This window comes from Sus scrofa, chromosome X (genome assembly GCF_054392235.1).
Source record: "Sus scrofa isolate SSC_HxYL_T2T_F1_AM1 chromosome X, Sscrofa_HxYL_maternal_Yorkshire_Landrace_v2.0, whole genome shotgun sequence".
Lineage (NCBI taxonomy): Eukaryota > Metazoa > Chordata > Mammalia > Artiodactyla > Suidae > Sus > Sus scrofa.
Window position 1 is genome coordinate 19,805,379 of NC_139401.1, and position 25,241 is coordinate 19,830,619.

General features: G+C 45.6%; 1 protein-coding gene across 14 annotated transcripts in view; it reads right to left on the reverse strand.

The window, feature by feature from the left end:
* The window catches only part of SH3KBP1 (SH3 domain containing kinase binding protein 1), a 343,775-nt gene that overhangs the window by 276,500 nt on the left and 42,034 nt on the right, over positions 1-25,241 (reverse strand). For 9 of the 14 annotated variants that reach the window (XR_014835801.1, XR_014835802.1, XM_013985983.3 and 6 more), the window contains exon 2: positions 16,135-16,292. Coding sequence is in view for 12 of the 14 variants with exons in the window: in XM_013985983.3 (XP_013841437.2) it covers positions 16,135-16,292 (158 nt within the window). In the remaining 2 variants the exon portion in view is untranslated. The remainder of the gene's footprint in view (positions 1-16,134; positions 16,293-25,241) is intronic. The other 5 variants (XM_085008688.1, XM_085008692.1, XM_021080259.2 and 2 more) reach the window with 1 other exon arrangement.

Sequence of the window (25,241 nt, forward strand, 5' to 3'; positions counted from 1 at the left end):
AGGACACAATGCTGCAAAGAGGCCAGGGATCAAGAGGGAAGAGGAACACCCATCAAACAGCCACAAAACATTTTAAATTCCAAGAGTGACAAGGGCTACTGAGGAGAGAAATACGGCACCACAAAGACTCACAGAAAGTGAGTATTTATTTACAAGGGTCAGGAGGTTGAGGAAGGTTTCCCTGGGAAAGTTTGAGCTGCGTTCGGGCTCAGAAGGTATTAAGGGGGTGCAGGCCCTTATGTTCATAGCAGCACTATTTACAACAGCCAAGGCTTGGAAACAACTTAAATGTCCATTGACAAATGAAAGGGGGCGGGTAGGTGCAAACTATTACATTTAGAATGGATAAGCAATGAGGTCCTGCTGTTTAGCACAGAGAACTACATCCAATCTCTTGGAATAGAACAGAAAGGAAGATAGTATAAGAAAAAGAATGTGTGTATATATATGTACGACTGGGTCACTTTTCTGTATAGCAGAAACTGATACAACACTGGAAATCAACTATATTTTAATAAAAATACAGCTTTTAAAAAATCAAAAGAAGCAGATGTGGTACATTGGAATATTACTCAGTCATGAAAAAGAACGAAATAATGTCATTTGCAGCAACATAGATGGAACCAAAAATGATCATACTAAGTGAAGTCAGAAAGAGAAAGACCAATGCCATCTGATATCACTTATAAGTGAAATCTAAAATATGACACAAATGAATTTATCTGCAAAACAGAAACAGATTCATAGATACAGAGAACAGACTCGTGGTTGCCAAGGGGCAAAGGACTGGGGGAGGGATAGAGTGGGAGTTTAGGGTTGGTAGATGCAAATTACCAACATATAAAATACCTAAACATCAAGTCCTACTGTATAGCACAGGGAACTATACTCAATATCCTGTGATAAACCATAATGGAAAAGAATATGAAAAAGAATGTGTATATATTTTATGTTCATAGCAGCACCATTTACAATAGCCAAGGCTTGGTAACAACTTAAATGCCTCCTCACCAGCATTTGGCATTACCACTATTTTTTTGTTTTAGTCATTCTACTGCTCATTCTGACTGATACAATCTCCTTGAGATTGTGCTTATTTTCCATCTGCATATCCTCTTCGGTGAAATGTCTGTTTACATTTTTTACTTACTTTTAACTGGATTTTTTTACTTTCTACTATTGCATTTTGAAAAGTATTCATTCTAAACAAGTCCTTCGTCGGACATATGGTTAGCAAATATTTTCTCCCAGTCTGTAACCTGTCTTTTCATCCTCTTCACAGAGTTTTTCACGAAGCAAAAGTTTTTAATTCTGAAGAAGTCCGATTGATTTTTCCCTTAATGTTCTTTTGGTGTGATGTCTAAGAACTCTTCACCTAGGCCTAGGTCCTGCAGGTTTTTCTCTTGTGTTTAATTCTTAAACTTTTCTACTTTTATGTTTTACATTTAAATCTATGATGCATTTTGAGATAATTTTTATAAGGTGTAAGGTTTTAGGTAGAGATTCATTTTTTGCCTCTGGCTGTTCAATTGATCCAGCACTATTAGATGAAAAGGCTCCTTCCTTTGTTGAATTGCTTTTGTGCCTTTGTCAAAAATCAGTTGGGCATATTTGTGTGGGTCTATTTCTGGGTCCTCTATTCTGTTCCACTGACCTATGTGCCTATCCCTCCACCCATACCACACCGTCTTAATCACGAGAGCTAGTAAAGTCAATCATGACACAGAACAGATGCCTTTCTACTGCCTTCTTCTTTTTCAAAATTGCTTTACCTATTCTAATTTCTTTGATTTTTCCAAACCAGGGAATGAACCCGGGCCACAGCAGTGAAGGCACCAAGTCCTAACCACTAGACCCCCAGGAAACTCCCTATCTAGACCTTTGAATACATCCGTCAATGTTTTGTAATTTCAGCACACACATACCCTGTCCCTGTTTTATTAGATTTATACCTAAGCATTTCAATTTTGTAAGGAGTGACCATAAATGGTATGGTACTTTTTAATTTGGGTTTCCATATGTTCATTTCTAGGACACACAAATAATAATTTTTATGTGTTGATCTTGTATCCTGCGACTTTGTTGAATTTACTTATTATTTCCAGAAGTTATTTTTTGAGATTTGGGGGGATGTCCTACATAGAGAATCACGTCATCTGTAAACAGGGACAGTTTTATTCTTCCTTTCCAATTCGTATGCCCTTTCTTTCTTTCCTCAACACTGTGCTGATCTCCAGGACTGCGCTGAATAAGATTGTTGTGAGCAGACATCTTTGCCTTCTTGCTTTTCTGGCAGGGCGGTTGGGGTGAAGCATTCAGTCTTTCACCAGGTAGTGTGATGCTAACTCTAGGTGCTCTTTATCAAGCTGCGGAAATTTCCCTACATTCCTACTTGGCTGAGTTTTTATCATGAATCAAAGTGTTGAACTTTGTCAAATGATTTTTCTTTTCTTTTTCTTTTTTTTTTTGGCTGCACCCACAGCATGCAGAAGTTCCTGGGCCAGGGACTGAATCTAAGCCACACTAGCGACAACAGGGAATTCTTAACCACTAGGCTACCAGGGAACACCTCAAATAATTTTTTTGCATTAATTGATATGATTGTGTGATTATTTCTTCCTCCCACAGCCTGTGGATATGGTATTTTAACTGATTTTCAAATACTGAAGCACCTTCCATACCTAGAATAAACCCCACTTGGTCACAGTACACAAATCTTTTTATATGTTCCTGTTTGTTTTGCTAATACTTTATTGAGGATTTTGTGTGTGTGTGTGTGTGTGTGTGTGTGTGTGTGTGTGTGTGTGTGTGCTCTCGAGGGATACTGGTCTGCAGTTTTTTGGTACTGTCTGGTGTTGGTATTGAGTTGTAAGGGCCTCATAAAATGAGTTAGAAGATATTCTCCACTCTTCTATTTTCTGGAAGAGATTATATAGAATTGGTGCCCGTTCTTCTTTAAATGTTTGATGGAAATCTCTAGTGAAATCTAGTCTATTTTTTGGAAGATTTTAAATTATGAATTCAATTTCTTTAATAATTATAGGACGATTGAGATGATCTATTTCACCTTGGGTGAGCGTTGGTAGTTTGTGGTTTTCAAGGAATTGGTCCGTTTCATCCACAATGTCAAATGTATACATGTACAATTACATGTAATTGCTGTATCATGTACATGATACAATTGTTTGTATCATTCTTACTACCTTTTTAACTGCAGGATCTGTAGTGACAGCCCCTGTTTTCATCCTAATATTACAATTTGTGTCTTCTTTTTATCTTTGTCAATCGTCTTAAAGATCCATTTCATTGAGTTTTTTTAAAAAAAAACAGATTTTTCACTGATTTTTCTCTGTTGTTTCTGTTTGCAAGTTCAACAATTCTTGTTCTTCATTATTTCCTTTCTTCTGCTTGCTCTGATGGTGGTGGGGTGCTTTTCTTTTTCTAGTCTCTTGAAGTGGGATCTCAGATGATTAATGAGACCTTTCCTCCATTTTGATTTAAACATTTAGTGCTATAAAATTTCCTCTCAGAACTGCTTTAGCTGTGTCCCCAAAATTTTAATATCCTGTATTTCCATTTTCATTTAACTTGATGTATTTTTAAAATTTCCAGAGTTCTCTGGTGGCTTAGCAGGTTAAGGATCTGGCATTGTCACTGCTGTGGCTTAGGTTTGATCCCGGGCCTGGGGACTTCTGCAAGCCATAGGTGTGGCCAAAATAAATAAATAAGTAAACATAAACAATACAATTTCTTTTGAGACTTCCCTTTTGACAAATGAATTATTCAGAAGTGTGTAATTTGATTTCCAAGATCAAGAGATCTTGCTGCTGTCTTTCTGTTATTGGTTTCTGGTTTGATTATGATCAGAGAACAGACTCCACTATCTCCATTCCTTTAAATAAACTGAGGTTAGTTTGATGACCCAGGGTATGGTCTAACTTGGTGAATGCTTCACGGGTACTTGAGAAAGGTGTATTTTAGGCTGTTTCCAAGTGAAATGTTCTATAAATACTCATTAGAACTGCTTGGTGAATAATGTTGTCAGTACTTCCATATCCTCGCTGATATCTCATCGAGCAGTTCTTTCAAATGCTGAAGTTCCCGACTATTATTGTGGAGGTGTTTACCTTTTGGTTCTATCAGTTTTTGCTTTATGTACTTTGCGGCTCTGTTGTTTGATTCATACGCATTTGGGATTGCTATGTTTTCCTGGCGTGATGGCATTTTTTATCACTGCATCATGTCCCTTTTTGTCTCAGGTAATTTTCTTGGCTCTCTAGTGTACTTTATCTGACATTATATATAGCCATTCTTGCTTTTTTAAAATTAATGTTTGCATGGTGTATCTTTTTATACCCTTTTACTTTTAATGCAGCTATATCAATACATTTGAAGTGAGATCTTTGAAGATAGCACATACTTGAGTAACATTTTTTATCCATTCTGTTATCTCTCAATTGGTATATTTAGACCATTTACACTTTTTTTTAGTTTTCTTTTTTTAAGTTTTATTGAAGTATAGTTAATTTACAAGGCTGTCATAATTTCTGCTGTACAACCAAGTAACCCGGTCATACATATACACATATCCATTCTCTCTCAGGCTCTTTTCCCACATATATTATCACAGAACACTGGGTAGAGTTCTCTGTGCTCTACAGCCGGTCCCTGTTGGCCAATCGTTCCATATACTTCAGTGTGCATATGCCAGTCCCAAACCCCCAATCCATCTTTCCCACACCCCCCAACCTGTCCCCTTTGGTAACCGTAAGTTTTTCAAAGTCTGTGAGTCTCTTTCTGTTCTGCAAATAGACCATTTACACTTAAAGCAATTGGTTATGTTTTTTTTAATTTTTGCTTTTTAGGGCTGCACCTGTGGCACATGCTGGTTCCCAGCATAGGAGTCAAGCCTGAGCTGTAGCTGCCAGCCTACACCACAGCCACGGCAATGCAGGATCCGAACAGCATCTGCAACCTACGCTACAGCTCACAGCAACACCGGATCCTTAAACCACTGAGCAAGGCCAGGGATCGAACCCACATCCTCATGGATACTCGTTGGGTCCGTAACCCACTGAGCCACAACAGAAACTCCCGCTTAAAGTAATTGCTGATGTTATGGCTTAAGTCTGCCATTGTATTTGTTTTCTATTTCTTGTTTATCATTTCTTTTTCCTCTTCTTGCCTTCTTGTAGGTTACTTGTACATTTATCTATAGATTTTTTTTTTTTTTTTGCCACAACCACAGCATGTGGCAATTCCTGGGCCAGGGATCAAACCCAAGCCACAGCAGTGGCTCATCGTTCCATATACCTCAGTATGCGTATGCCAATCCCAAACCCCCAGTCCTTAACCCACTAAGCCACCAGGAAACTTCTGCCTATAGACCTTTGGAGTATATCTCATTGTATATTTTTTATTGGTTTTTAGTTTTTTAATGGTTTGGGTGCTTTTTCTGGTTTTTTTTTTTTTTTCCTAGTTATTACAATATACATATGGAACTTGTCAGAGACTCCTAGTATCAACACTCTCCCATTTGAAGTGTAGAAACCTTACTACCAGTGAGGTCCCTTTATTCTCTCCCCACCCTCCTTTTTTTTTTTTTTTTTTTTAGGGCCTCAGCCGAGGCATATGGAGGTTTCCAGGCTAGGGGTCGAATCGGAGCTATAGCTGCCGGCCTACACCACAGCCACAGCAATGTGGGATCCAAGCCACATCTGCAACCTACACCACAGCTCACAGCAATCCTGCATCCTTAACCCACTAAGCGAGGCCAGGGATCGAACCTGCAACCTCATGGTTCCTAGTCGGCTTCGTTAACCACTGAGCCACGACGGGAACTCTGCATCTCTACATATACTGAACATCATACCAGATATTATAACATATGATTCATCCATTAAACCTAATTTTAAAAGCTAATAAGGATAAAGACATCCTATTAGACATATCCCTATTTTTTACCCATTCACTGTTTCCTTGTTTCTCGTTTTTTCCTTTCTCGTGTTCCAGGCCTCTCCCTATTATTTACTTTTCTGTTTAGAGAACGTTCTTTAGCCGTTATTTAAGAGTAGGTCTCTGCTGTTGACAAATTTTTTGTTTTCCTTCATCTGAGAATGTTTTTATTTACTCTTTATTCCTGAAAGATATTTTGATCAGGTAGAGAATTCAGAGCGGAATGTTCTATTTGTTCAGCACTTTAAAATGCAGTGCACTTCCTTCTGGACTCCATGATTTCATACAAGAAATCCACAGTCATTCAAATCATTCCTACCCTATAATTAATATGCTGTTTCTTACTCAATGGTTTTTCTTTGTCTTTAGTTTTTACAAGTTTGAGTATGATGTGTCCTGGCATAGATTTATTTGGATTTATCCTGTTTGGATTTTTCTCAGCTTCGTGATTCTGATGGCTTATCCCTTTTGCCCAGTTTGGGGAGTTTTTAACCATCATTTCTTCAAATACTTTTTATTTCCATAGTCTTCCCTTCTCCTTCTGGGACTCCAGTGACACAAATGTTAGACCTAATGCTATTGCACAAAGGTCTCTGAGGCTCTGTTTTATTTTCTAGTTTCCATCCATTGTCTGGACAAGAGATAGAGAAGATAAATGTACTGATCTGTCTTCAACTTCATTGATTCTTTCCTATCATCTCTATTAGTAAGTTCATCCAGTGAAATTAATATGATTTTTCAGTTTTGTAATTTTTATTTTTTTAATATCTTTTTGCTGAGATTTTCTAATTTTTTGTTTGTTTCAAGAGTATTTGTAATTGCTTATTAAAGCATTTTTTTTCTGATAGCTGCTTTAAATATCTTTGTCAGATAATTCTGAATCTGAGTCTTCCCAGTGTTGGTATCTGTTGATTGCCTTCTCATTCACGTTCCAGTTTTCCTGGTGCTTGGTATGACAAGTGTTTTCTTTTGTTTTGTTTTGTTTAATTGTGTCCTGGGCATTTGAACTATTATAAGACTGTGGGTCCTATTTAAATTTATTTATTTATTTTGCTTTTTAGGGCCATATCTGCAGCATATGGAAGTTCCCAGGCTAGAGGCTGAATCAGAGCCACGGCCACTCGGGATCCGAGCCATATCTGCAACCTACACCACAGCCCGTGGCAATGCTGGTTTTCTGACTCACTGAACAAGGCTGGGGATCAAACCTGCAACCTCATGGATACTAGTTGGATTCATTTCAGCTGCACCACAATAGACACTCCCAGCACTAACCCTATTTAGATTAAGCATGCAGATCCCGGGCTACTTCTGTGGGCTGTGATGCCAATGACAGTTTAGTTTGCAGAGCTCTTGCAGTGCTGGTCTGGTCTTTGTTACTTGTGTTACCTAGAGGTCACTCTGAAAACCTGGGTGGCATTCCACACTGTAGTTTATTTTCTCATATGCTTGGGCCCATTCACTCTAGTCAGATTCATGTACGTGTGGGTCAGGATTTTGCTGAAGACTTCCCATAAGGGTTTAATGAATCCCTTTCTCCAGCTCCCTCCTCTCCAAGATCTTCCCCGCTATCTAATGGAGAGGGTGAAGGGGGCGGGCCACTTACTACTGCTGAGCCCAGGGCAGGGGGGTGAGAGTCCAGAGTTCCCATTTGGTCTCCAGTGACAGCATGCCAGTAGGGAAAAAGCGAACTGCCCCAGGCCATTTGCTGTCTGTATTTTAGGCCACATATTTACTGGCTTAAAACAACATGCATTTACTACCTCATAGGTCTGTAGGTCAGGAGTCCAGGTAAGCTCAACTGGTTTCTCTGCTCAGGGTCTCACAAAGCTGATATCAAGAATCCAACTAGCCTGGACTCTTATGTAGAGCTTGGGAGGACAATCCACTTCCAAGCTCACTGAGGTTGTTGGCAGAATCCAGTCTTTGCAGGAGTAGGTCTGAGGTCTCCATTTCCTTGCTGACAAGGTCTGCTCTCTGCTCCAATAAAGTTGCCTTTGTTTCTTCTCACGTGACCACTCCATCTTCAAAGCCACAAGTCTTCCTCAAGCTTTGAATCGCTCTGACTTCCTCTTCTGCCACCCGGCAGAGAAATTTCTCTGCTTTTAATGGCACATGTGCCAAGATGAGGCCCACCTGGATACCTCCCTTTTGCAAAATCAACTGCTCCATACAACATAATACAATTACTTGAATGATAGGTCATCACACTTACAGGTTCTGGGGATTCAGAAGTGGAATCCTGGGAACCAGTCCTAGAAATTCTGCCCACCTCACTACCACTGCGTAGAAAGCAGTGTTTAGTTAGTCCAGAGTTTCTGTAATTAGAATATATTAATTCTAATTGACACAAATAGAGCTTTGTTCACATATTGCTATGTTGTTTATTTGTCGTACACATTTGCTTTACAATTTTCGGCATGATTATGTTTCCTTACATAGTCATAAAGCTACTTTAGAAAGAACATAATACTTTTGAAGTTCCCATCGTGGCTCAGGGGTTAACAAACCCGACCAGTATCCATGAGGACACGGGTTCAACCCCTGGCCTCGCTAAGTGGGTTAAGGAGCCGGCACTGCCGTGAGCTGTGGTGTAGGTCACAGATGCGGCTCGGGTCCTGCGTTATTGTGGCTGTGGTGTAGGCTGGCAGCTGTAGCTCCGATTCGACCCCTAGCCTGCGAGCCTCCACACACCACGGGTGCGGCCGTAAAAAAGACAAAAGACAAAAATAAAATAAAATAAAATAACATACTTTCAAATGTAGAATTCTAGGTCAGAGGCTACCAACTCACGTGCTTGAGAAAGGATATGAAAGAGGACGCCAGTGCATATCAGTCCCATTGCACAAAAAAAGCACCCAAGCTTTACCAAGCAGCAAATCATGTGAACTCTTAAAAATATGCTGTGGCCCCTATCCCAGCTCCTGCCCCCACTCCAAACTTCTGACAACGCAGGGTGCCCGGAGCAGGGCCAGGCCAGAGACTCCCTGGCAAAGGGTCCCCTGCGAGACCCCCAGACTTCCCACGTTTAAGTGTCCAACAATGATCACAGCAATATCTCAGACGGTTTAGATTTTGATCTGTTAGAAAGCTGGGGGTTGAAACACATGATTTCAAAGTCCCTTTCTGGGCTCAGATTTGATAATCCTGTCGTTAAGAAAATAAGACTCCATTATGCATAATCACCAAGATCAACTCTGTCAGGGGACTGCTGTCCCTGAGTCACAAGACACCCTCCACACACACGCACTTCCAGCACCGCAACAGGGACAAAGCCTGAGGACTGTGCCCCACCGGTGCAGCTCCGACGGCTAACACACTTGTCTTTAATTACTCCAGACGCTTTTTGGACCAACATTTCTCCTAAAAGCATCGACCAAGCTCCAGTTGTTAGTTTTAAGATCTTGTTCTCTAAATCAAAACTACGTGTTCAAAGAATAATGTGAGCTGGAACTGGCTGTTCGCAAGGGTTCCCTGGATGGGGAACAACCAGACAGTCACACATCTGGATTATTTGCCACTCTGAGAAAAGACACGCACGTGCCTTCTAAAAAGCATATCCTGAACACGGCGAAATGACAAGCCTCCTTACAAATGAGTACAATGAAATAGTTTCCCAAATTGCCTTTCCTTCAGAATGTGTGGGAAACACAGCACGAGCCCATAAACCCAGGGTGTCCTTTTGAGTTGAGGTAGCTGATTTCTGAAGAGAATCCTTTATAATTCAGAAAATAAGTTAACCACCATGATTCTGAATAGAGAAGAGCAATCTGGAAATCCCTACTTTATGCCACTTGGGGTAAAGTAACTTCGTAATTCTTTCTCAACTCAAGAATAGCAGGGTAACTGTGAGGCTGACCTCAGAGTGGTGCAAATGTGCAAAATGCTGAAGGATACTCGGGGAAGGCATGATGCAGCGGGTAATATGATGAGGGGCTTCATCTCATCAGGACAATCTGGACACCCAGATAATGAATGCTGCCTGCTCGAGCTCAGATTCTAGAGCCAGGCTGCTCAGGTTCCAAAGTCCTCTGTTCCGCACTAGCTTGTAAGTCTTCTAACCTTGGGATGCCTCAGTTACCTCTTCTAAAAAATGGGCAGTGATTAACAAATCCAACTAGGAGCCATGAGGTTGCGGGTTCGATCCCTGGCCTTGCTCAGTGGGTTAAGGATCCGGCATTGCCGTGAGCTGGGGTGTAGGTCACAGATGCGGCTCGGATCCCGCGTTGCTGTGGCTGTGGTGTAGACTCAGGTGTGTCCAGCGGGCTACAGCTCCGATTCGACCCCTAGCCTGGGAACCTCCATATGCCACAGGAGCGGCCCTTGAAAAGGCAAAAAAAGACAAAAAAAAAAAAAAATGGGCATGATAAAAAAAAAAAAAAAAAAAGCAGTGCCTATGCCATAGCCATAGAGTGGCATAAGGGTTTAATGAAAAAACATGTGAAAGGCTTAGCCTCCTTCTTGCCTGCCCTAAGGGTTCCACGAATTTTAGTCACTGTACACAGACAGACACAGGCAGATTACAGACACAAAGCCAGGCAGCCAGTAAGCCTGGCAGAAGAGGGAGTCATTATTATTCCATAAAGTAACACAGCAATCAGGGCCAAAAGATAACTGTAGGTTCGCTTAGCATGTTCCAACAGAGCCGCCTGATGAAGCCAGTCAAACCCTTCTCAAGTGGCATTTTAATCAGGAACATCCTTGGAGAACGATGTCTAACACGTGCTCTCCAGAGTCCAGAGCGACCGGAGGGCAGGCCGCAGGAGCTGACGCTGTCATCCTGGGGAAGAAGTTGGAGCGTAACAATACGATCTTCTATGTCATGTGTCTCAGCGGTGCTCACAGCCTCCGGTGTGTGCACAGAGCCGACACCCAGGAAGTGCTCCCTGGAGGAGCACGGCAGGCCCCGCCCGAGCACATGGCAACGAGATGCTGTGAGGAGGCGGCTCCACACACTAGGAAACACACCTGGAAAACTCCTGCTACCGCTCCCGGAAAGACAAGCATCGCGAAAACGATGTCCTATATAATTCACAAAGTAAATGGCTCTTGGGTTGAAAAACAAAAAGTGAAATTTGATCACAGAGATCTACTGCAGGGACTCTGAGCAAAGAAGAGCAACTTGGAACTCGCTCCTTTGTGCCACGTGTTGAAGTAAATTTGCCATTTTTTTCTTAAATCAAGAAAGGCAGGGCGTTTCCTTCGTGGTTCAGCGGAAACGAATCTGACGAGTATCCATGAGGACGCGGGTTTGATCCCTGGCCTCTCTCAGTGGGTTAAGGATCCAGCTTTGCCATGAGCTGCGGTGTGAGTTGCAGATGCGGCTCAGATCCCGAGTGGCTGTGGCTCTGGTGTAGGCCAGTGGCTATAGCTCCAATTTAATCCCTAACCTGGGAACCTCCATATGCCATGAGTGTGGTCCTAAAAAGATAAGGAAAAAAAAAAAAAAGGCAAAGCAACCATGAGGTTTAACTGGTGCAAAGATGCAAAATCCTCACCTTTCACCCACTGATGGAAAAGCAACCATTTTCACCAGCCAATTTACACAAATACAAAAAAGGCTCTGGATGTGCCCAAGAGAGATGCAAACCCCCTAGCAAAGGAAAGCCGAGGCTACAGGAAACCAAGCTGAAAACTGTTCTTCTCAGCATAACTCATGCAACTACCACGAAACACACCTCAGCCTTCAACAAAGGGGCCCGCGGCAGGTAAGGAAGGCACGTTTACCTAACACACACCGCCAGGCAGAGAGAGCGGCGCACCTCCTCTCGGACAGGGTCAGAGCAACGTAAAGACCCACAAGCATGTTCTTTTAAGCCCCGCTGCAGCTTCCTGCTTTCTACACGTCTGTCTGTGCGCCACAAAATGCCGACAGCCTGGGTCCCGCTGCCCTTCCCCAAGGGTCGCCCGCCAAGGCAGGCAGACAGACGGGTGCAGGGCAGCCCAAGCCATCGGTTCAAGGCCTTTGCATTTTTCAATTCCTTTGGCTGGCCATTAAGAAAGGTTTGTCTGGGGTCAGGGGGACGGGCTGGGGCTTTGGGACGGAAATGCTATAAATTGGGCTGTGATGGTCGTTGGACAACTATAAACGTAGTGAAATGCACTGCGTTAAAGCAAATGTATGTCTGTGGATACATGTCAGGAGAACCTGAAAAAGGCTGCTCATAAACCCTTTGCTGGACTAAAGTCCACTGTTGGCTGGCTCTGAGGTGAGGGTCTCAAAGGGGGACACTGGTAACTGAACCCAACGTGGAAGAAATGAACCCCTATGAAAGAGCCCACATCTGCCTGTGACAGGTGGCTGTCTTCCTGCCTCATGTGGCAGTTTCAGGTCGCAGACGGACAAGCCATATGTTTTTTTTTAAATAAATGGCTTTGAGGATGTCATCCTAGTGCCTCCTGTTCTTGCAGATCATACTACGGTCTATTATAATCTATGCAGAAACGTATCCAAAACTGGGAAATTAAGGCAAAAATGATAATCGTGTGAACTGTTAATGTCATTCTGATGCATTTTCTTTTTTTTTTTTAACCTTTTTTTTCCTACTGTACAGCAAGGTGACCCAGTTACACATGCAGGTTGTGTACCTTCTTTTTTCTCCCATTATCCTGCTCCATCGTAAGTGACCAGACCTAGTTCCCAGGGCTACACAGCAGGATCCCATTGCTAATCCATTCCGAAAGCAATAGTCTGCATCTATTAACCCAAGGACTCGGGTTCAATCCCTGGCTTTGCTCTGATGCATTTTCTAATAAGCACCCCCACAAAGGGTCATCTGATCCTCTCTGGGAACATAACTTGATTTAATTAACACTTTATTAGGGCATTTTGCCACCCTATAAAAGACAAAGGAGAACACAGAGAAGCGCAATAAGGCACGTCACTTCCTTTTTTTCCTTCCTGGTAAAGATAATAACCCCAGAGGTTAAGATTGTATTGTCCTCTAAGACGTGAACCCATTTTGATCTCTGAACATTCTTCTTCCACGGACTTTTTCACCAGTTCCTCGCAGCCTCACTGAACCAGCTGTGTTATTCTGCTAGCTCTCTCATTAAATGAGTTCAATAAAACTTTGACATATGCTCTCTATTTGCATGTTTATAACAATCTAAGAATGAGTCTTTGATAGTTCATGGACTCAGCCATCAAATGTTCCCTGGGAGATGGAATTCTGTGTGTAAGGACCCCTCAGCAGTCACACCCACGGGGCAATTACGTCAAGATCGCCAGACTCAGACACAAGTGAGGTCCAGCACAAGTGGACCTCCCCCATCCAGAGGGGCCACGGATTTAGAGAGAGAAAAACGTGTCTGCTGAAAGAGAGTGAGGGCAGCAATTCCACTCCTACATGTATACACACAAGAGAAATGAGTGCCTGTCTCCATAGAAAGACTTACACAAGAATGTTCCGAGCCTTTACTCATAAAACACCCAAACTGGAAACAACCCAAATGTCTATCAAGAGGAGAGGAGATAAACAAACAATAGCATATTCATAAAATGGGGTATATACAACAAGCACATAGTCCTGATATATGCAACAACGTGCTGTGCAAAAGAAGCTGCATAGACAAGAGCACACACTGTATGATTGCATTTACACGAAATGCAAGTACAGGCAAAACTAATCTATGACAGCAAGTTACCTATGAGATGAGGAATGACTGGGAAAAGGCATGGTGGGACTTTTTAGAGGGATAGAAATAAAAGTGATCTGGATGATGGTCCCAGAGACGTGCGCTTATGGAGGAATAAAATCACCAAACCGTTCAATTACGACTTCAGCACTGTACTCTATGCAAATTGCACCTGCAAACGAATACAATTTTTTAAATGAGAAATAACGAAAAATGTATTCTGAAAAAGTGAGTGGGTGAGTCCCACAGTTGGCTGGTGCCGATGGTTGCACAGACAATACCAATGTAATTAAAGTCACTGAACTGCACACTTAAAAATGGTTAAGACCGTACATTTTATGGTAGGTGCCTTTTCCATAATTGAAAATACACATAAAAAATGTAGGTTCTCGACAGGTTAAAAAAAAAAGTCGGTGGGGAGAAAGGTAGGGAGAAACAAGGGAAGTGGGATTTTAAAAGATTCTTCTTCCGCATGTACAATAAATTAAGAACTAACTAAATAAAAGAAAAAGAAAGAAGAACAAGCCCAAAAGGCCACGGGGCCTGGTTGGGTACATTTATGGGCAGCAACGAATCTTGGCCCCAAAGTTGACAAAGCCCAGACGTCTTAACCCCCCGGGGGGGCCAGGTTACCTGCTATTTTTCCTTTGAGAAATTGAGACAAAACAGAGTTGAAGGTGGATGCTGAATCCCCGTCCGTACTTTCGGGACCCAAGCTCAATGGGGCCACTGACCAAAGAGCCAATACATGAATCAAGAAAACGCTTAAGGTAAGCTCTCTGACGGTGGTAACGCCAGCATAAAGGCACACAAATAAACACGGAGATTCCACGGGATGACCCAATTTAGTCTGGGGACCAATGATTCTTCAGCTAAGCAAGGCATGTGTAAACCTACTTTCAAACGTGTGAACTTATGCCAACATGATTATTACTTAAATATGTATTTTCAGCTTCTAGAACTCTCGACAGCAGTGTTCTTTACTGTAAAACTCCACTGCATCCACCTACTGGATGTTCAATAATAGGCCTGAAGCATCCCCGGTGGGTGAAGACTTGAAAATAGACTCAGCCACCTGAAAGAAGAGAAGTTTCTTTTTCTGCCAAATGTAACAGCCACGAGTGGTGCAGACCCAGCCGTTCCTGCCACATCCTTTCTGGCCCAGGTGGAACAAGCACCTCCCAAGAGTGTGACTTCCCCCCCTGCCACCCCCCGGAGGTGCTCGAGCCAAAGTGAGATGACAAGGGATGGGGCAGGGGCTTTGGGGCCAGGGGAGGGGGCCCCTTCCTGCACCAGGTAGCAGGGACCGCAGCACACTCAGAAGGTGGCCGGCCACGTGCTAAGTGACTTCCATGCACTGCCTCCCTCAATCCTCAGAGCAGCCTGATGAGGTGGTCGAGCTGGCGTGCGGTGGGGGGACCAGGCGGGACTAAGGAAGAGACTTTTTACAAAGCAGGTGAGGTCGAGACACTCCAAGGCAGGAGTTGGAGGCTGGAAACAAGGCTGGCAGGGGTGAGGGGAAAGGAATGTAGGGGAAAGTGACTTGGTGGGAGCAGCCACCGTCTGGCCAAGGGACTCGGCCAGACCCAGGCCAGGAGCCAGCGGGATAGCCCCTGACCTTGCTGGCCTCCCCACCTCCCCACCATCTCCCACCAGCCTCTCCTTGGGGCAAAGCCCATGCGCAGCCATGGGGCAGGACCAGGACCCCCCATGCCCCCCGATCCCAGGCACGGCCTGGTACCACCGGAACTAGAGCAGGGGTCCTGGGGAGTCCTGCACGAAGCCCTTCCTCCCGAGAAGGGGCCCGTCTTCCCCAGCGCTGGACAGGAAGGTCACGGTACAGGGACTTTCTAGACCTACGTGGCTTTTCCCTCCGGGAACAACCTGCAGGGGATCATTTTTTTTTTTTTACCCTAATTCCAACTGTTATTTACAACCGAGTGGAATGAAATGTCTTAACATGAATGCACTACAATTTTATAATTAACCCTTCGGCAAAGCACCTAATCCTTCAAAACCTTACTGAAAAAAGCGATTTTACTCAATGCTTCATGACTATGCGGGGGGGGGGGGGGGAGAATACCACTATTCCTATCAAAACAGCAATACAGTAACAAAAGTGGAAACGCAGCATCACCGGAATTCTGCATTTAGGTTGACCGCTGCTTGAGGTAAGCGGTCAAAACTGAGTTTGGCCTGCACTTTGAATGGAATGGAAAGGGGGCAAGAGTCTTTCAAACTCTCCAAGCGTAGGCACCCGGATACAAATAAAACCCCTGGACAAGCTGTACATTCTGCCAGCATTTTCGAAGCGATCAACAGTTCAGAGAACGTTCGGGGCCTTAAGAAAGGGATTTCCAAACAAGGCCCCCCTGATATCCAGGACAAAGCCACACATGCTCTCCCGGACAGCGCACAGGAGGTCGGGCTGTCACGTCACCCCCTGAGAGGGGCCCACGAAATTCCTTCTCAAGCGCCCCCACAGCGTTGGTCAGGAGAACCCACACGCGAGACAGGAAAAGGGTTTCGCTTTGTACTCACTCTTACAAAGTTGTCAGGGAACAAACCTCTCCTGCCGTTGATCTGTCCCTCCCACCAGCCTCCATCCTCCTTCCTGATGTTGGTGATGATTTCGCCCACGCTGATGGTCAGCTCATCGTCGTGCTGGGCCTGGTAGTCAAACTCCACGATGGCCTCCACTGGAAGGAGCAGGGACCCCCCCGCCCAAAAAAAAAAAAAAAAAAAAAAAAGAGGGGGAGAGAGAGAGAGAGAGCGCTTTAGATCAGATGTTGCAGAAGCCTGAAGCCCAGCAGCCCTGGGAGGTCGGGAAGGTCACACCAAAGGGGCTTCCCCTCCGCCCGTACGCAGAATGACAGGGCTGCACATGGCAGCCCGACTTTGGTTAACCTGAGGCCTGCAGCACAGAAACCACGAAGTGCTGGTCCGTGGTCAGGCACAGGCAGGGTGGCCTCCGGCTCTCAGGGCCAGCAGGGGCTTCACAGGGGAAGCCACACGACGACCGAAGCCCAAGGACATGTGCGCGGCGCCCTGCCCCCGGGGGAGTCCGCCAAGGGCAGAGTCGGCAGATGACAACAGGTGCGACTTGGGCTCTTGGGGGGCCCTCTCCCCACCTCAGCAAGACCCTGCGACGCTCACCTCTCTGTGGGTGACGATCCCCCCCCCACCCCACCGAGATAACGGCCACCGCTCAGCGACAACGCGCCTGAAGGCAGCCGGTACAGGGGGCCCCGCGGGTCTCAGACCGTTCCCATGAGCAGCCCAACTGCCCCCTCGACAGATGGCCTCTTGGGCAGCAACACCCTTTTTTTCTTCCTTTTAGGGCCACCAGCAAGACCGTTTTATTCTTTATTTTTTTTATTTTTTTGGTCAGGCAAGTGGCCTACGGAAGGTCCCAGGCCAGGGATCGGACCTTCGCCATAGCAGCAACCCGAGCTACTGAAGTGACAACGCCCGGTCCTTAACTCACTGCCCCACAAGGGAACTCCCAGCAATACCATTTTCAATTGTTCTCTCGCTCCATGGTGCTTTTGTATACTTAGTGAGAGGGGGAGGCAACGGGCGAGGCAGACGGGTCTTCTGATTCCAATGCAAATAAGCAGAGATTGGTTACCATACCCATATACAGATTATAAGATTCATCTAGTCTTCGAGCCTCACCTCATGCCCACCTCACTCAACCACCCTCCTGCCCTTTTGTATCTGCAGCTTGATACAAATGAATGAATGGGTGGACAAAGCATGAACGAATGAATACAAGGGTAGTGAAGATGAGGTGCCACCTCGAGTAGTAGATTCGCAACTTAGAAATTACAGTAAAAGAGTGGCAGAGGAAAAGGTGAGGGAGCTCTGTAAGGAGCACGTATGAAAAATGAACTCAAAACAGATCGGAGACCTAAACGGAGGAGCTAAAAACTGTAACACTTTTATAAGAAAGCACAGGAGAAAATCTTCACGATTTGGGGCTCAGCAACGATTTTACCAATAGGAGACAAAAAAGCACAAATGACTTTTACAAATTCAATCTATCAGGGTCGGTTTTCCAGGAATGCGGTTGGGCGGAGGAGAGTGGGCTTCTGGTCAAAGGCGGTTCGCACATCCTTAGGGATGAATCCCCAAAGTGCTTTCAGATCAAAGGCCCCCATCCACCCAAACTGGCCAGCTCATCTCGTCCACTCCTAAAGTCAGCCAGCCCAGAGAGTTCAGAAGCAACTCAAGGCAGAATTGCCTCGCCTAGATGATTGTTTCATTGCAAAATTAGCTGGCTGACTCTGCTGTCATGAATCTGCCCAGGCTGAAGTCTGAGTTGCGAACCATTTTCATCACTTATCAACAGAAAGGAGAAGTATAAGAGCATAAAAAAGGCAACCTTTTCAGATTTCTCTTGGTTCCTGACAAGTATAAAGGCAGAAAAACTCCAATGTTCTTATACCATACTCTCGCCCCAGCAGTTAAAATAAGCCATCATAATTGGAACCAGGCTGATTAAAGAAACCACTGTCTTCAAACTACCTAGACATGGATCTATGAAAGCTCTGCTATCGGAACGGAGATGACAGTAACCACTGTTTATGTGCCAGACATTTTTCCCGCATTATCTCACTTAATTCTCGGTATTATGATGCTCATCTGCCCAAGAACCTGAAGCTTACGAGTTCCCGGGTGGCTCAGCAGGTTAAGGATCTGGTGTTGTCACTGCAGCAGCTCAGGTTACTGCTGTGGCATGAGTTTGATCCCCGGTCCGGAAACTTCCACATGCCACAGGCATGGGGGGGAGAAAAAAACCCTGAAGCTTAGGGGAGCAGTTGAGCGTATTTTCTGAGGCAGTACTCTCCAAAGCGGGATGCACTCACTTCAGAAATGAGCTGACATGATGAAAAAAAAAAAATGAGAACATCTACTCATTTTAATTTTAAAAAGAGAAAAATTCGATTTCTCATTTGCAGAATGACATTGGCTCCTGCATCCAGCCTCTCGGTCAGGCGGTCAGGGATGCGTCAAGGGCCCGGAGCGGCCTGAGGTTCAGCAGTGGCCCTCAGCAAGGGTGACTGCCAGAGCCAGCACCAGCTTGGGCTCCATGGGGTGCCCTCCAGTCGGGAGAGGCTTCTTGATGAAGCCTCTTTAGGACTATTAGCCCTTTTAGCCAAAATCTGCCTCCCAGCATGGATGAGAGGCTTGAAAAGAGTTGGGGGTCAAGAAAGTCGAGGCTGTAGACCAAACCCAACACACGACCAAGTCAACAAGAAAATGCCAGAGCTGCCACTTCGGCTCCTGGTGAGAGCTCTCTGGTGGCCACGTGGGAGGTGAACATGAGGACGAGCCCATCAGGGAGGTGACACAACACTCTGTTATGAAGACAATTTGTAATACGGGTTTTCTTCTACCTTTGATAGAGGTTTAAGTTACCTAATTATACAGGGAACTATTGGGGTTAGCAAGATATTTAAAACTATATACCTGAACCATGAAGACAAATATCTTCATTTTCCACCAATGTCTAAAATCATACGATAGTCAATCTTATGTTTTTTGTTTTTTGTTTTTTTTTAATTTTATTTTCCCACTGTACAGCAAGGGGGTCAGGTTATCCTTACATGTATACAGCCACTATGGAGAACAGTTTGGAGATACCTTAGAAATCTATACATAGAACTTCCATATGACCCCGCAATCCCACTCTTGGGCATCTATCCGGACAAAACTCTACTTAAAAGAGACACATGCACCCGCATGTTCATTGCAGCACTATTCACAATAGCCAGGACATGGAAACAACCCAAATGTCCATCGACAGAGGATTGGATTCGGAAGATGTGGTATATATACACAATGGAATACTACTCAGCCATAAAAAAGGATGACATCATGCCATTTGCAGCAACATGGATGGAACTAGAGAATCTCATCCTGAGTGAAATGAGTCAATCTTATGTTTTGCAAAAGTTCATTAAACCTGAAAATAACTATTTAGAAGCTTCTTCTGAGTTTTCTTAATTAACTCATACAATAATATATGCACAGAATCTATAAATAAACATGTATTTGGAGATGGTCTTTTTAAAAAAATAACAGATTTTTTTTTTCAGCCATGCCCATGGTATAGGGAAGTTCCTGGGCCAGGGATTGAATCTAAGCCACAGCTGTGACTTATGCCACAGCCACAGTAACACCAGATCCTTAACCTCCAGTGCCAGGCTGGGGATCAAACCTGCGCCTCCTCAACAACAATGCCGGATTCTTAACCCACTGCACCACAGTGGGAACTCCTAGATATTTAAAAAAAATAAGAAAAAGTTGGGACACTGACCTAGGCTCCCCAAGGCTGCTCCTATTTTAGCCCTTAGAGATGAGAGCTCATGGCTTTTCTGATGCAGACAGAAAATCACTCTAAGTAGAGAGGAGGGGTGGGGGGGGGGAGCAGCACATGGGACCTCCCCGAGGGAAAGCAGGGAAGCATCTGGTCAAGGGTCCATCTCGACACTGAACTTGAACACTGTGTACGTGGAGGAACTCAGAACTTCATCAACTTCCAGAACATAACCTTGCTTCTTTCTTAAAGAGCAAGTCTCATTTCCTGTATTCCGTACGCGGGCCACATCAAGGTAAGGCTGGAAGAGGACAAAGGAATGCGCTTCAGGAAGATGCGTCCCAAGAAGTAAACAGCTGCTGCCTGTCGTTGAAAACTGGAGAAAAGTGTGTCCTGGTTTTGCTTCCATCTCCCCTTAGGATGAGCCCAAGAACACAGCTTAACCGCTGGCTGCTACGAGTGAGGCTGGGCTAGATCAGGGACTGGGCATTCAGGGATAAATAAAGCATAACTGCATGATTTTCCAGTCTCCCCAATATTCTACTGAGCTGGTCTTTCCTGATTTACCCTTCAACTCCCAGACACTTAATCAACGTGCTCTCGGCCTACCGTCTGGGCCCAACCAGCCCTGGCTGCCACCTGTCACCTTCCTGGCTCCTTCAGCCCCCAAGCCTCCCTGGCCCTGGCATCGCGGCGATTCCACGTTGTGGTGGCTGCACATTGTGTCTCGTCCTCCCAGTGAGTCTCTAAATGCCTTCTGGGTATGGATCTCCCTTAGTTCTGTTGTGGCCCCTAGGATGAACAGCCATGACATACAGTAGGGACTCAATAAAGCCGCGAGAAACCTTTGGCTCGGCTTGCATCTGCACTGTATAATGGCAGATAGTTCTCTGCCCAACAAAGAAGCTACTGAAATGCCAAGTGTCAATCACATTTTTGCAAATTGAGTCACATCTTCAGTGCACTAAGGGAGCTTGCTATTTAAAGGATCCTGTGGTTAATTCTTTTGTAACATGAATAATCACTTCCTGCTTTACCTTTCCTGCCAAGAAGAATTTTTTACATATCAGATTTCTCTAAGAGGAGGAAACCTAGGCCTGGCTTCAGTAAGAGCTCACCAAACGCAAGGCTCGGTGTCTCCTGCCCCCTCCAAGGGTTCTTCCTGTGTCCCTTGTAAGCCTTTGAGAGCTTTAGAACTTTACCGTCCACTCAAGTGTCACGGGCCACATGTGGCTCTTGAGTACTTGAAGTGTGGCTCATCCAAGGTGAGACGTGCTGTAAAGGACACAGCCAGTCGCACAGACTTATTAGGGGGGAAAAGGAATGTAAAACATCTCAATTTTTACGGTGATCGCATGTTGAAATGCTACCATTTTAGATATGTTGGGTGAAATTATTCAATTTCATTTCAAGTGTTATTCAAATTAATTTCACTTGCTTCTTCCTCCTGTCTGAATGTGGCTACTAGAACACTGAGCATCACGTACGCAGCCCATGTTATATTTCCACTTTACAAAGATGGTTTAGGGTAACGCCTGGCAGACAGGAGCTCTAGACTTCACAATACACAAACACAGTCAAAATAATCACAAGGGCCCTTGAGAAAGTCTATGTCCAACCCCCGCCTCTGCACCAAATCCATTTCCTTGCCTTCAGGAAGCGACAGGAAGCTGCAGTAAGGCTAATACAGGACCTAGGAGTTCCTGGCTCAGCAGTAACCCGACTAGTATCCATGAGGAAGCAGGATCAATCCCTGGCCTCACTCAGTGGGTTAAGGATCTGGCACTGCCGTGAGCTGTGAGGGAGGTCACAGATGCAGCTCAGACCTCGAGTTGCTATTGCTGTGGCTGTGGCATAGGCTGGCAGCTACAGCTCTGATTCCTCTGACCCCTAGGCCTGGGAACCTCCATACGCCACGGGTGTGGCCCTAAAAAAAAAAGACAGACCCAAAGACGGAAAGAAATACAGAAAGACAGACAGAAAGAAAAACGTACCAAAACAAAAAACCAAAAAACCAAAAAAACAGGACCCAAGGTTTGTTTTTGTTTTTCTTAACAGCACCCTTTGGGAAATGACCTCTGGGCATGAGCACAAAATGAAAACATTAAGCTAAATCAAATAGATCAGAGGTGTAATTAGTGTAATGAGGCCAAGAGTAAACAAAATCCCATATTTAAAGACACCATAAACGGCAAAACTGCAGGACACCTCCCTGTCAGAATATCCCTCCCTCCAGCCGCCTGCCACAGCTAACCACGGCTGCAAAGGCCAACGCCACAGTGGGCCCGGCGTCCGCAGTGACAGAGGCAGGGCCAGGGCAGATAAGAGATCTGCTTCGAAAAGCAAAACGCTTCCACCCCCCCATCTCCGCCTTCAAACCTGCTGGAGTGTCTCCTCCCCCTGAAAATGAAATGAGTGGTTTTTAACTGTCGGTTGGCTAAGCCAGCTGCCAGGCAGCTTCTCAGGGCGGCCAGCTTTTCACGGTGGGCGGTGGCACTGCAGGGGCCCTGCTGTGTGCCCAGCTCCCCATCAGAACGTGATCGCTCCTGGCACCGGCAGCTCACCCCCATCAGACCGCGAGAGCCCTTCTCTTTGGCGGGATTCTACCGCCCTGGCCATCCCGCCATCCCGTTTTGCTCCAGCTCTCTGATGGAAGAGCGCATATAAAATCAAGAAGTAATTCTTCACCAAAAAGAGACTGCATCAAAAAAGGCCACAACTGTTGGGCATTAGAGATAGAAAGAACGGGAGGTATCATCTCGTCAAACTCTATGCTTCATTTGACAGATGAGGACCTGGGGCCGGGAAGGTGCCAGGACCCAGACCTAGGAGGTTCCTAAATATTGGCAGAAGGAAGACGAAGCTCTCCCCAGTTACAGTCCAGGTGAGAGAAGGGCAAAGCTAAGGCGAAAAGGAGGGAAAACCCAGCAAAGGAGAGACCGCCCTGCGGGTGGCTTCTTTTCTTTCTTCCACCTGCAGCCCAGTTTACAGAATGCCCGGAACAAAATCCCAGCTGTCAGGAACATATGAGAACCTATGTTCAAATCTAAAGAGACAGAAGCCAGATGACTGGCTGCCGAGGGCTGGGGTGGGAATGGGGCCTGACTACAAATGGCTATGAGAGGTCTTGGGGCTGGATAGGTGGAAACGTTCTAAAATTAAATTCTGATGAGAGTTTCAAAATGCTGTACATTTCCTAAAATCATTAAATTGTACACTTAAAATGGGTAGCGTTTTTTCAGCAATATGGCTTTGAAAAATACAAAGTCTGGATTCCCTGGGGGCCTAGCCATTAAGGATTCAGTGTTGTCACTGCTGTGGCTCGGGTCACTGCTATGGCTCAGGTTTGATCCCTGGCCTGGGAACTTCCACATGCCGTAGACACAACCAAAAAAAAAAAAAACGCAAAGTCTAAAGAAGCCTTTTTTTTTTTTAATATGAAGCCTGTGTAATGTACATTTGGGAATTTATGATTCTAGAGATTCGCTCATTGAGGTGACGGACTGTGTCTGTGTTCCAGGGAGAAACCACTCCTCATTTGGGGAAGGGAAGCCATTGGCAGGACTGTCCCCTCCCCAGTGAGACAGGTCTAATAGGACTGTCCATAACATGTCCTCCTGCCCTCTGCCAGCACAGGCCTCAGCTAGGCTGCACAGCAGCAGCCATGGCAAAGACTGGGACCGGCTGCGGCAGAGCCCCCAGGAGGGGCCCCAGACAAGGTGGGGCTCCCCAGGACTATCTAGTTGCTGTCTTTCCCCAACTTGATCCTCCAGCTTTTCCTTGCACCCGGTAAGCCAGCCTGCAGCCTCCCAGTAAATCCTCTTCACTGCTTAAGTGAAAGGGGAGTTGGTGTCTGTTGCTTCCAATTAGAGAGCCCTAACGGATACACACAAGCACCAACTCTTAAAAACAGACACTTCCCGACACAAGTCTGCATGAGGCCCAGTTCTCATCAGCCCAGGTTTTGCCAGTAGTGTCAGCACGGAGGTTATGGGTACTTGAACTTCCCAGGCCAGGGCCACAGGCACTGCAGGGACCTTCACGTCTCTCCAAGCAGGCACCAGCTCTGTTTTCTTTTGGTGACTTCACAGACACACCACTAAGCGGCACCAGGCCAACAAGGGAGTCATTCCTGAGGCCTGAAATCGTCTGAAACTGAGGTTAGCTGCCCCGACGAAGACAGGCTCAGAATGCAGATCCTAGTGAACGAAGCGCACAATGGGCCTACACTCCATCCCCAGGCAGGAGGCAGCAAACCACTGCCTATAGTGGGCCAGCAGCAGCTCCCAGAACTGGGCATCAGCAGGAAAGGGAGAAAGGGAGAAACTAAGATGAGAAAGAACCACCCAGCAGTGAGAGAGGAACCAAGGCCTGCCACGGGCTGCCTCAGACAGCCTAAGGACACTCCTGTGACTTCGCTTTCTAGGACAGTCCAAGGGAGCCAGGCCTCCCAGCCTGTCTCTCCCCTTTTGTCACCTCTACCTAAGTGTCTTTACAGAGGCTGTGAAGTGGAGGAGCAAGAGCTCAGGCTTTGGAGCCTGGGACGTCGGGAAGTGAATTCCAGCTTAGACACTCACCAGCTGTGTGACACGAGGCCGGATACCTTGCTGGAGTTCATTTCCTTTGTGCTGAAAACTGGGAGATGATCCGTGCAGTGGGCTGTTGGGCATGAAGGCTGGGTGATGCCTATAACTACACACAGAAGCTGCTCTTTGACTGACAGCCACCAGTCCTACCGGCCTTTGTGACGCTGTGCTGTGAGGGTTTCCCCAGCCTGCCCCCATTTGATCCAAGGGATCCCCTGGAATGGGATCCCTTAATGGGCGGATCAGAGCGTCCCCTCCTCCCGCCTGGCATCTGGCACACAGTAGGTGCTCAACAAATGTTGGCAACTGAGTGTGCGTCCAGATAAAGTATTACCCACCCAGCCCCCCCAAAACCAGAGCTTAGCACTTAGCACGATGAAGTGCCGTTATCACTGGGAGCCTAGATGTTGGACCAGAAGGCTAGAGAAAGTCAAAGATCAGGAAAAGCAGTTAGAAACCCACTGGCCCTGAGAAGAGAGGGGCATACAGTCAAAGCTGAGAATGCGATGCAGGGCCAGGGCTGAGCTGGGCCGCCCCGCTCCCTCAATGGGCAAGTGCTTCACAAAGCCAAGGGCTGAGTGCCCCACAGCCTGTGCTAGGAAACCTTGGCCCCACCAGGGCCTCACCCAGGGAGCTAAGAACAATGAGTTATTAAACACTTCCCGACTAAAATTAACCCTTGCCAAGCTCAGGCAATTAAGAACATGCATTAGACAGAATGGATGAGGATAAAAAAA